This window comes from Henckelia pumila, chromosome 1 (genome assembly GCF_033568475.1).
Source record: "Henckelia pumila isolate YLH828 chromosome 1, ASM3356847v2, whole genome shotgun sequence".
In the NCBI taxonomy this organism is placed as follows: Eukaryota; Viridiplantae; Streptophyta; class Magnoliopsida; order Lamiales; family Gesneriaceae; genus Henckelia; species Henckelia pumila.
In genome coordinates this window covers 78,052,308-78,065,676 of record NC_133120.1, presented here as the reverse complement: position 1 = coordinate 78,065,676, position 13,369 = coordinate 78,052,308, and the positions used below count along the sequence as shown (strand labels likewise).

The 13,369-nt window shown below is 31.9% G+C and overlaps 1 protein-coding gene across 2 annotated transcripts; it reads right to left on the bottom strand.

The window, feature by feature from the left end:
- Window positions 1–4,204: 4,204 nt before the first annotated feature.
- On the bottom strand, window positions 4,205–8,499 carry LOC140880785 (polyadenylate-binding protein RBP47-like). 2 transcript variants are annotated; one of them, XM_073285593.1, is made up of 6 exons: window positions 7,987–8,499; window positions 6,032–6,512; window positions 5,508–5,575; window positions 5,305–5,435; window positions 5,115–5,211; window positions 4,205–4,677 (listed from the first exon to the last, which is right to left on the bottom strand). In XM_073285593.1, the coding sequence occupies exons 1-6, from the start codon at window positions 8,362–8,364 to the stop codon at window positions 4,510–4,512; spliced, it is 1,323 nt and encodes a 440-aa protein (XP_073141694.1). In that variant the 5' UTR covers window positions 8,365–8,499; the 3' UTR covers window positions 4,205–4,509. The 2 variants fall into 2 exon arrangements, with proteins under 2 accessions (XP_073141694.1, XP_073141781.1); XM_073285680.1 differs by having other exon boundaries at window positions 5,508–5,572.
- Window positions 8,500–13,369: the final 4,870 nt, after the last annotated feature.

Genomic DNA, 13,369 nt, shown 5'->3' with positions numbered 1-13,369 from the left:
ATTTATCATATTACGGACATCGAGCCAGCAGCATATTGATCAATATAATCATGATCTTCATCCACTTTTTTTTAATGTAACTAATTATGATGCTTTGGCTAGAAAATATATAATTATTTGAGGACACATTATATATAGGTTATGTGTGAACGAGATAGATATAGTTTGCGCATCATGAAAAATAGTTCTTATAAGAGCATATTATTAAATGAAATATTTTTTACTGTAATTAAAACTATGTGTCAAAATAGAACTTTAAAAAAATTATGAGAAACATTTTGGTTCTACTTTGTTTTATGGTTGGCACCAATTTTAATGGATATTAATTTCTTTTTATGAGAAATTGCAGATTTCACCCCATTTTCGGTCATCTTTATGATTCCGATCATCGAGATTGAAATTGGTATAATATGGAACCTGAAACTACTACCATTCAAATATACATTGGATAAATTCTCGGACTTAAGGACTAGAGTGCAAATTATATATATTAGCCGGAAAACTGCACTAGGTTAACTATGTGCATATATATATATATATATATATATATATATATATATAACAGGCTCGACCGAGACTTGATTGTGATTTTAGAATCACCACGATTTCAGAAAGTTTTCTATTTGAAAAATAATTTCAACTTTCATTTACGATGGATCGATGCTATTAATAATTCCAAAATTATAGACATACTACCACATCTTAATTAATTACCTAAAATTCTAACCGTACTAAACTTTTGATGTCATCGTTGTCTCTATTTCATTTAATTGTACCAAAATAGGAATGTTTTTCATGCATAGGAATCATTAACATAATAAATATCGGAACGTACAAGTTTTTTTCTAACAATAATTTTCACCTCAAATTAAAAACTCGAGGATTCTAAATTTCTTCTTCTTCGTTTTCCCCTTCTTTTTTTTCCGCGGGTGTCCATGGAAAAATGTTTTATTAACTTTAATTCTTTAAACATAGAATATAACTTCAACTATGATAAAAATCTTGTATAAGATTTTAAATTTTTTAAAATCAAATTTTATGAAATTTGAGGTACCTCGATTCCTTTCACCTTTAATGGCATGTTATAGGGGTTGACTTGATGGTTGTGGACAAGAATCAATCCCTCAAATATATATATATATATATAGGTTTCAATATATATATATATATATATATATATATATATATATATATATATATATAATCAACTTAAATTATTGGTGGGATTTGAAATTATTTGTCAAATAAATTTTGTCAAACAAACTAATAAATTTGTTGTTATGGAATTGAAACCTCTAACTTCAGATCGATCCATCCAAATGAAGCTTAGCATTGAAATTTAATGGTTATATATGATGAATTAAGCGAGGTAATTAATGTTAGCTTTATACGTACTTCAAAATGATGATGAGAGCTTATACACAAAGGGGACATGTGTTGTGTGGGGACTACTTGATGGTTCATTTGGAAATCAATATCATCATTCCATTTTCATTTAATAATTGTACTCTCTTCCCATTCAACTTTCCACAAATCTTCATCTTCATCTTCATCTTCGTCCTTGTCTCTCATGGTAATTTTCATCCTGCACCCCAACATAAATTTCACGTGTTTTCATTAAACAATCTGTTGGGTGCAATAATTTTTTCGGCTACAAGAACGTTCAAATGTAGCGTTTGTATTGTTATACAGTTTTAAATATTAAAGTTGTATCATTACGACAAATTATAGCTTTTGAAAGAGCGACAAATAATCAATATCATACAATTACTAAGATCAGAGTAGTTAAGGTGACGTGTTTGATTACCATAGATTAAAAAAAAAAAAAAAAAAACTCAATTATTAGATGCGATAATTGTCTTTGATAGGAGAGCAAGACATTTAAGTTGTTGTATTGTTTAGAATATTCGAAATGCCCCATTATTATTAATTATAATTTTTGATAAATATAGTTCGATCATACAATTATTTATATATATATATATATATATATATATATATATATACTGAGCATCGTGTATATCTCTTACGTCATTGCCAATGCATTATGCATGCATGGTTGCACTTTTGCTAGTAACTTATATGAAATCACGTTGACTAACTTAGCTAACCTGTTACCACAGCTCGAAAAACAGAGTAAATTTTATACGACAAACTCGACATATATTTTGTCTAGGTAAATAATGTTGTTTTGGTAAATTAAATAAAGAAATATATTCAAATATATCGAGTAATTCCATGTCATCCAAGTAAATAAAGAAACATCCATTTAATCCAGTGGCACATAAACTTCCGCTTGCTAATAAAAATAAAACCTCCACCTATAATTATATATTGATGCCAAGTAGTACATATAAATTCATTCACTATTTCCAAAATATTATATATATTCCACATTTCTAGCTAGACTAGATACATATGTTGATCCTCTTTTTATCTCTCACTTGAACGTCGAAAGATATTTTTAGAAACAATTTCAATGTGATCATCTTCATGGATGATTGTATATACGATTCAATGTGAAATAAGACCCAAAAAAATGTTAGTAGACCCGTATTTAAACCTTACTCAATAGAATAAGAGAGTCTAATTTTACTCTAAATTAATAAAAAAAAATATCAAATATGTTCTATGTAGCACATTTTCTCCAAATTAAATATACGCTTTGCTATGCAACTGTTGCTTTATCTCAGCAGATTAATTAAATTAAACGAACTAAACAGCAAGATTGGATCAGCAGCTCACACTTGGGGAAAGGAAATAGGCATGCAATAAATTATAATTTACTGGGTATTATAATATGATATTTTGAGTAATTAATCATGCCCTTTACCTCTTTTAGGTGAATTGAAGCTAATCTTTTATCCAACAAACAATTATGAAACTTGGGATCGTTCACTTTTTATGAGCAAGAGGACAAAATAGGAAATCATTCACTTTTTGGTGTGTGAAGTGATAATAATAATGGAGGTGATAAAAAGAGTGAAAGCATCCCACATGCCAAAAGCATCCAGAGCTTAGCTAGTGATTCCACCCACAAACTATACATTTCTATTGTCAAGGGCAACTTTTAGATTTGATCCATAAAAAAAAATTATGCATAAAATTATTTAATCTTATTGTCTTTTGGTCATAATTTGGATTGCAAATATGTTACTAAATAACAAACTTAAGTCGTATCAATTAAATGCTTTGTCTCGTACAATGTATTTGGATGCATAATTAAGTTTGATGATTTAATACTAATAATAATGTGGTAATTAATATTTATGCACATAGTAGATTAGAAGCCTAAAGTTTTAATCAAATAATAACATCACACACTTTAATTTGTATATCAAAACGTTAAAATAAAGTGATCACCTTTATTAATGGCTAATAAAAAAGAACTCAATAATAGAGTTATTTATTTATTTATTTATTTAATGACGTGAAAACCGCAGTCGCTACTCTCTAGTGGGCAAATCTCGAATTAACGTAATAATCTGTAAGTCACGTTAGCTAAGTAAACCACACTGAATAAGTCTTGTGTGATGAACTATCTAAAGAATTTTTAATTTTTATTCGAAATATAAAAGATGTACTACAGAACTCCAGAAGGTCGCCAGCCAACAAAGAAAACAACTGGTTGATCGATGTTGTCTGCTTACAGAAGGAATCCTCAACTAATTTGTAATAATTAATGATTCCAACGTCCAACAAAATGGGTTGATCGACACACATTTTGTAAACATGATAAAATTGGGAAAACTTTAGAGTGTGTATTAGAGGAAGACTCCAAAATCAGTGGAGCTTTGCAAATTTAGTAATGAGACAAAAATAAAATAATCAATGAAGAAGAAGATGTGTGTAAAGACCAGTCCTTGTCTTCTACCACCTTGGATCTTGCCCTTTGCCAGCCCACAATGCTCCTCCCACATTCTAAATACATTCAACCTTGATAATCATGATTTTTAAGTATGAATATTTTCTTTCTTTTTCCCCCCCTAATAATATATAGAAATGAAGATTTCGAGTTCTGATTTATAATTTTGGAAAATTGATGATATTATTACTACTCAAGGCAAGTTGGATGTTTTTATTTTCATCACCATCTTCCAGATAATCTGGTCGTTTCGCCGAATCGTTCCAGGATTGCCTTGTATGCAAAGGGTACCGGTTAAATAATACAATCCGGACTCACACCAAGCACCTCCCAAGCAAGTTTGGCGCCATAAAGTTGGAGATTTTGAATTAGCGTTCATATTGATAAGCATGTGATGGTATCGTCCTCGGAAGTTCGTTTATTCGAACCAAGAAGTTTCGTGTCAAGTCTCACACTTCTAAACAAATGTTTAATGAAATCCCTATGGAGCTAACACCTAAAGCAGGTCAAAATTCAGTTCCGGCTCCAACGCTCACTGGAGCCGCACATCAAGATTCTACATACCCAGGCGCTCAACAGAGAGGTGAAATCTGTGATGTAGTGCTCCTCAGTGAGAGGACATGTGTTTGTTTTTGGGAGCGTGTTCAGCTTACTTGCTGTTGATGGCTTCCGTACATGGGATAGGCACCATAGACAGCTGCCGGGTACATGCTTGAGTCGTGGGCTGGTGGTGGCAGGGCATAGCCATAGCCATCATAGAAAGGTACTCCGTAATATTGCCCCGTCCATTGCTGTCCATATTCAGCTCTCGACTGCAGGTTGCGGAAAATAGTTAACATGGGATGCCGAAAACTAAATCTAAGCGAGGAAAAAAGGGAACTAAATTCTCAAGAAATGAGAGGAGGTATGGAACGCGGACCAATTCATCGTTAGAGAGTACACTGGGGAAAAAACTAACAGTACTACAGCCTACTCCGATCCACGGATATGACGTTTTATAGTAGAAATTGAACTGTAAGAGACTAAATACCAATTTGTTAATATGAAACGTAAAAGTACTCGTTTTAGAGTGATGGGTGGTCTCGTATTCATGAATTGCATCGAATGGTACACTCTGTATATTGTCTAATATCTATTAAGTTGAGCAGTATTTGAAACAAGAGAAAAAATACTGTTCTGGAATAGAAGTAGATGTGGTAGAAATATACAATCACATGAAGAAAGAATATGAGGTGAAAAGTCAAGTTACCTGTCTGTTCATGGGATTGCGTCCCCAAGAAAGCCGTACGGTTTGCTTCCCAATTGTCATACCGTTCAACTTCTCCAACGCTGTTTCAGCTTCATTTCTGCCAAAATGCACAACGTTCTTCCAATTGTAGCTTAACCATGGCAATATGGTACAGTCAAAAACTAAGACACTTCTAACTAGTGAAATTTACCTGCTAGCAAATTGTACAAAGCCACATCCTTTCCCAACCGGAATTTTAACGGATATGATTTCACCGTATTCTAGGAAAGGCAGTCTGAGTTCATCATCAGTAACATTGGGATCAAGTCCTCCAACGAAAATCTACAAAAATCATAGGTTATACAAGATTTTTCATGACAAAGAGAAGAGAACAAGAAGGATTAGATAGCCAACTGTAGTGTTCACAGATTCTGCATCGGACTGCGAGCCCTGAGCTAATACACCATTGGAGTACCCACCTACTAAAATAATTCAGAATAATTAACACTCTGCTGACAAATACCAGAGGAAAAAAAAAATACATATAGGAAGGTCTTGAGGAAGAAAGGTGGTAAAAAAAATTGTTTAAACTGAACAATGCAGAACCAGAACTCTGAATTGAAACCAAACATAATTTTACAGAAACATATCAACATGCCGCTTCATGATTCATAACAAAGATACCATGATCTAGTGCACATAATGATAGTAAAAATACTAAAATTTTTCATGTTTTTGTTTTCTACTAGTCCCCCTCTTGGCAACCAGTCAGATTTATCCTTGTATTCTTTAAATGAATCACGCAGGAATGAAACACGAAAGATTACCTTTTAAACCTTTTAAACATATACAATCCGCGAATATTATTTCTACATGGTAATTCAAACTAGAAGGGAAATAAAAAATTGCACATAAAGTTTTCACCAGTTGTAAGATACCTTGTGGTGAATATGGAGGTAGATAACCAGATGGCTTCCGTGGTGTTGCTGCGCCAATGCGCATGGGACGACTCAAACAATAGACACCATTCATTTCAGTTAAAGCTTGTGATCTTTCACTGTCATCTCCAAACCTTACGAAACCATAGCCTTTTGAACGGCCAGTGTTGGCATCAATTACTACTTTAGCTCCTTTAACAGATGCGTATTTACTAGCAAAAGTTTCATGTAGTAAAGTATCAGTAACATCTGCAGCTAAATCTCCTACGAAGATAGAAAGATCAGATGAATTATTTGAGCGTTTATCACCCATGCTAAATGTAGCCCAATTCAAACGGAAAAGATGATCAGTTTTAGGCATGATAAAGCTGGCATAAGTTTCCAGTACTTTCTCGGCAGCTGTGTGAGTAAAGAATTCCACAAATCCGTATCCCTCAGTAAACCTTGTTTGCTTGTTGCGGATAACCTTTATGGATGCAACCTGCACAGGGTATATTTTCCTTGTAGCGAAGATGCAAGGATAACAGATACATACAATGTGGAATTTGAAATCAATGTATCTGAACTTATGTTAGAGAAGTTGGTGTCACATCTATTAAAATCTTTGAATTTGTGTCTCTGTCAAAGTCAGTAGTTGTTAAAAGTGTACTAGGCACATCTTACACCACATCAGTCAAGGGCGCACCATGGCTAATAATCCGTGCAGGGGATTGTAAGTGCCTACCCAACTTTAAAATAAGGAAGACAAGGTAGATCTTCAAATGGATATCATATGGAAGTCAAATAGGAACTTACATTGTTCAATTGCAGATAAATTGCATTTTACTAATAATTCGTATTGCTCTCATGTGCCTATTTGAAAGAAACTGCTACTAATATCCTCCAATCAGGATCTCCTTTCAAATTAATAAAGAATGCTCGAAAGGTCTTGACCTCCTCAACTCTATTTCAAGAAACATCTTCAACCTCCGACCCTATAAATAAGCAACTCCTTCTAACTCCAGGCCAAAGTGATACAAAGTCAATTCCACGTAAAGGATATAGATAGCCTTTTAGTGTGGAATAAACTCCCATAGCCATGTCTGAATAGTTATTTTGATAGAAGATATATAACGGTTCCTCCTTCTCAGGTGAAGATGATCAAATTAATTAAAAATAAATAAATAAAAGAAGTAAGAGAAAGGTTTATCTTAAAAAAAATTCACCAGAGAAATCGAGATCATCTTTCTTAAAAGAAAAATGAACGGCAATTAAAGACTGATGTAAATACTTGACTGAACAACTTGTTTGACCTCTATGTTTTGAAATTCATGCATTCAATACTAAAGTGATCGAGAAACCTTCCAGAAAGGTAATTATGTCCCTTTAAACCAGACAAACCAAATATCAAATCAGAGATTGAATTACTCCTTATGCTAAACCACGCATTAAATGAAGTCCAACTTTAACAATTTGGAATACTTCTTATTTACCGACAAGATCTAGAAGGCATAACTTTAAACTGATGAAAGAAGAAATCGTTTCCCCCCAAAGGTGCTAACTTTTACCAAAATATCTATCCAAGACAATACCGCAGATGGGATAACAAATCAGTTACCAAACACTATAACACCACAGAGTGCATTCAAAATCACTTCACTTAAAGTTTCCAGCCTTGAGAAACGAACTTTCCAAAAAATCCAATTATCGTAAGTTTAAGTTCTCTTAACTTAACGATAAATAACAAAGCTACACCACCAATCTCTGAAACTAAAAATGCTACCTTTATTTAAGTATCCTTCCTTTTATACTATCACAATATGTCCCATACAACATAAATTAACCAAACAACATAAAAATAATAATAATTACAGAAACCCATCAAGAAAAGCAACCATTTTTAAGGGAAAAAATAATAATAAAAGAAAGACTAAATTTTTACCCAAAAGCAGATGCGTATGCACACACACACATACCTCTCGAGTGGAAGCAAAGCAGCGGCGCAGATATTCCTCGTCCATCCAATAATCGAGGTCGCCGACCCAGAGCGTGCGGTTCTCCTCATTCCCATTGGCGTTCTGACTCTGATGCGGCGGCGTAGGAGGTGGGTGATAGTGGGCATGGTGGTACGGCATGTAGTGCGGCGGATAATGCGGCGGCGGCGGCGGCATCATCCCATGCTGCATTACCATAGCCGCGGTTGGGTATTGCATCGCAACCCACTGCTGTGCCGGAACCGGCGTCACCACGTGAGGCGGCGGCTGCGGCTGCGCCACCTTGGTGTTGATATTGTCGTTATTGCTGTTCTCTTGAGAATTACTCTGCTGAGATTCGGAATCGTTATTTGCTTCCATCTCCCTCCAAGAAATAAATCTAACGACTGTGCAATTATTACCAAAATAATAATAATAAGAATAAGAATAAGAATAAATCGGGCTACTGTAATATACAGAGATGTGGGGAAGTTGTATGCATAGGTGAATCTGAGTTTCTGAGAGAGGAGAAGGAGCTGTGGAGGCTGAATGAAAGGATGCCCTTACATGACGCGTGACCTCTTACAGCCGTTGGATCTCCAAACTTCTTTGCAATCTACCCCGTTCATTCCTGCACAATATATTCTCTTTTATCATAATCATATTTCATTCATAATTATTATACTAATTATAATTATTATATAAATCCCTAATTATCACCAAGTCACCAAAATACTAACATAATTCTGACCCAAAATAACTAATAATAATAACTATTATATATATATATATATTAGAATAAAATGTCAGTCAGCTACAACTGAAATAGTTTTACAACCACCATAAGTTCATAACAATAAACTTGGCGGATTTGGTAAGTTGTCAGCCCCCATTTTTCATTCCCTTTTCAACTTTTACAGGCAATTTTCCTTTTTGGAAGTTTTTTTGCATTTTATTTATATTTTTTTTTACCCACACCAATGTCAGCATGTCTAATGATAAGGATATAGGATTCTGATGGTGGGAGTGAGTCTGAGGTGCTCGTGAGCATTTTGTGAATAATTTGACTCGAGTTTGATTTGATATAGTTCAAATAGTTTGAGTATTTTTTTAGTCGAATTCGAGTTTTTTTTATTTGTTTTTGAGTAGTTCACGAGCTACTTAAGTAGTAAAAAAAAAATTATTTAAAAAATGAAAAATAAGATATATTTGTGTTATAATTAATACACGTTCAAATATGAGTTCGAGCTCTATATGTTTTAAATAAGAGTTTCGAGCTTTTCAAGCTCGAGCTTTAAATAAATTACTCAATTGAGCTCGAATAAGCAAATTTTAAAATGAGTCGAGCTTGACTCGACTAGTTTACTACCCTAATAGGATCCATCCGTTCTACTGTGACTCGGAGATACATGGATTTCAATCCACTCAAAATTCTCCATTCTGATGAAAAGTTTAAATCTCAATTCAGACTAAGGTTTCATTTAAACATGTACTTTTAAAACGTTTTTAGTATCTTATATAAGTGAAGAAAACTTTAAGAATGTGTTTGGATAAGATTTTTATAAAATATTTTTGAATTTTTTTTAAAAAAAAGGTGTTTTTGAAGTATAGTTTTTAAAAATATTTTATAAAAATCTTATCCAAAGTTTTTAAAAAACAGTTAAGAGGTATTTTAAGATAATTTTTAGAATGAAACTATGGAAGACAAAGATGAACAAAATTACTTTTGAGTTTTTATATAATAGTTGTTTAAACACATATTTATTTTTAAAACAACTTTTAAAATATTTTATAATTTTTTTTTGAAAAACACTTTTATAAAAACGTTTTATAAATACATGTCCAAACGGAATCAAAGCTTTTAAAAATTCGAGCTTAAAAAAGGCCAATATATTTCGATTTCCTTCTTTTTTAAAAAAAATGGAAAAATTAAACTCATTAATCCTCAAATTTTTTCCTACTTAATTTCAGATTGGTTTTCTTTATCACGTGATTTTGTTTTTTTTTTTATTTTTATAATAGTGATATGCATAGCTGATAGCTCATAACGAGTATCACTTAATTAGGATACTGGATACCCTTAAAAAATTCTGGTGAGTGATCAGATTTTGAATCGGGCCAGTAGTTGGGCTAAATCATTCCCAGATCGGTTCCTTTCGTGGTTTTAAGAATGGGCTGCTTTTATATATAATAGCAAAAGTGCACACGCTATGTGATTAATATAACATAAACCAAATTAATTTGAGTTTTTTTCAACATAAGAAAAGTGGGTGCAGTTATTAATAATTTGGTAGAATACAGTTTTCAAAATGCAAGTGGTTTTTTTTTCGTTTTTATTTCACTTATTTTTACCTTTTTTTTCAATGTAAATATATTAAATTTTAAATAACTATCAAGGGTTAAATGATAAATATATTTTGATGTCATCAAAACATATAAAAGTGGTTTTTAAAGATGACTCAAGTTTTATAAAATAGTAAATATATATAGAGAAGTTTTAAGCTGCCCAACAAATTCATGTCCACTTCATCTCCGACCAATAAAACTCGGTGTCGGGTTTTAGTTGTTTTTGTTTTTTATTTTTCGCAATAGTGGTCGGGCATGAAGTGGACATCATTTGTTGGGCAGCTGAAAATATATATATACGGGTTTTAGTGATGCGAAAAAAAAAACAAAAGCCGCGGACCAAGTGGGGAAACACGGTTGAAAAACTGAAAATTTATATATATATATATATATATATATATATATATATATATATATATATATATATATTCAGCAGCCCAACAATTCCTTCTCATTTCATGTCCGACCACTAAAACTCAGTGGTGTGTTTTAGTGGTGCAAAAATCAAAACAAAAACAACTAAAACTCACCACCGTGTTTTAGTAGTCGGGGATGAAGTGAAAAGGAATTTATTGGGTAGCTGAAAACTTCTATATATGTATATATATGTATATGTATATATATATACACTGTAAATTAATAATGGATAAATCAATGATTTTTTTAGGATAATATTTTTTCTAAACTCGATTAAGCCAACTTAATAATTTTTATAAATTAATAAGATAATAATTTTTTGAAAAATTGTTATGGCACCTCATTAAATAACAATATTCTCTAACATTATATCCATATATAGTAGGACAGACAAGTTAGTAAAATACGATTTAATGTTGTTTATTTTTATTAAAATTTAATTTAGTTAAATCTAGTTTGATTCATCTATAATTTTATCTGATTACATCCAAACGTTTCTATATTTCCTATCGAAAAAAAATGATTGTGAGGAATTATCATTGCTATTGATGCTTCCTTTCACACACACACACACACACACATATAATTATTTGTTCTACAGATACTTGTACTTATATTAAACGGTGAATTTTATTTGATTAGACAATGTAATATTGTTTAATTATTAAAAACAGCGAATATCACTTAGTTATTTTTATAAATATGTATATCATGTATGTATGCATGCATAATTAGTTTTTTTCTTCTATCAATTCAACAAATATGATATACACATTAATTAGTGAAACGTGTGATTTTTTACGTAATTAAATTTACATTTTCTGAATCGCAAAAAATACTCTTTAATATATATAATATTAAATTATTGATTTATCAATTAATTAACACATTTATAAATTAATAAAATTTCATGGTACTAACATTATTAATTCATAGAAGTTTTAACAAATTAATTAACAAACACCAATCGATCGAGAATTCTTGTGTGAGTCGTGGAGTTTCGCTGTCAAGATCATGAGGACAATTGATAAATTATTTACAAAAACTCTTTCAAATTTATACTCAACTACCATTTTTTAATATTGTATGCATCAACTTTAACACATTCTACAATCATCCATGGAAAACAATAATAACATTAATACAATAAGAATATTAAAGATTGCAAATATATTATACAATTATACATACATCAATATATATCACCATGATGTGATGTGTCCCAAACCACACTATACACACACACATGCACACACTTTTATAACATATACCATGCCAATTACATGACTGATCATTAATTCCAACGTTCATGGCTCGGTGCTTGATGGTCCACGAGCATGGCCAACACCAGGACTGTGACCCGGTGTCGTAGGACGAAAATCATCATCCACTGTTGCGAGTTCATCCTCACTAGCATGGCTTCTACTCAACTCGAGCCTTTTCGAATCAATCTTTACCTCAAGATTCATCACGTCTTTCTTGCCTATGTTGATCAGGTGCCTTTCCTCAGTGGAAATAATTCCATAGCTGAAAATTAGTGAAAAAATGAAAAAAGTAACAAAGATGAGCTTGGAATTAATAGCCATTATTATAATGGTGATGATGCCTTAGCTTTAATTTGTTTGATTTCTTGGGAGGAAGAATTGTTGTGCTTTGTGGTTGGTTTCTCTTGTTAGTATTTATAGAGGAGAACCAAGTAGTGCATGTAGCTAAGCGTGACAAGTTGGCTTAATTAACCATCAACTTTCATGCTAAATTTTAGGGTTGAATTCATAGCGATCGAGAGGTTATTATTATCTTAATATATACTTCCAATTATTAGATTTTTTTTCACGGAAAGTCATATATAAACGTCACGTACGTATTTTGAATCAATGATGATTATTAGATGTAACGATGATAATATATAGATTAGTCACATCATACTATCTCAACAAAGGAACTTTAATTAGATCGCTAGTCTTAATTAATAGATCTCTTATATATATATATATGCTATAATTTACACAAAAAGTACACACACATACACGTGTAGTTTACCAGAATGTATACAATTAAATTAAATTAAATTAGGTACTTGGTTGATTCTGAACGTGGGCTTCACAATCAACTGATCTCCAAAGCCCTCAATGAAGGATCCATAAAAAAAGTCAACTTTAGCGTCTTTCATCCACCCCATATTTAATTTGTCTAATTTTCGTACACGCTGCTACATACATACGCGGAAAATTAATTTATTTCCAGCTATATTAAAAACCTTAACACGTAACTAAAAGAACATTGTACTAGAAATTATTTTTATTATATTAATCGTTTAGGATGAATCTTAGCGAAAATTTTATGTTGAAAATAAAAGTAAATTTTACGAAATTGATATATAGATTAAACTTATACTTCAATAAAATTAAAAATTCTATAATTGCAGTAACAAATTAATGAAGTCTTTTTTGCTTTTAAAGGTGGCGTGGTGGTGTACTGGTGTAGTAGTGTAATTGTCTTTGCCAAAAGAGTGATCAATACATGACATTTGAGTTGATATGTGTTGAAGTTACGTTGTATTATTATCGCTGTCTATAGTAGCAAGTGTTTGATCCTATTAATTTATTTCAAGTAAAAAACAATT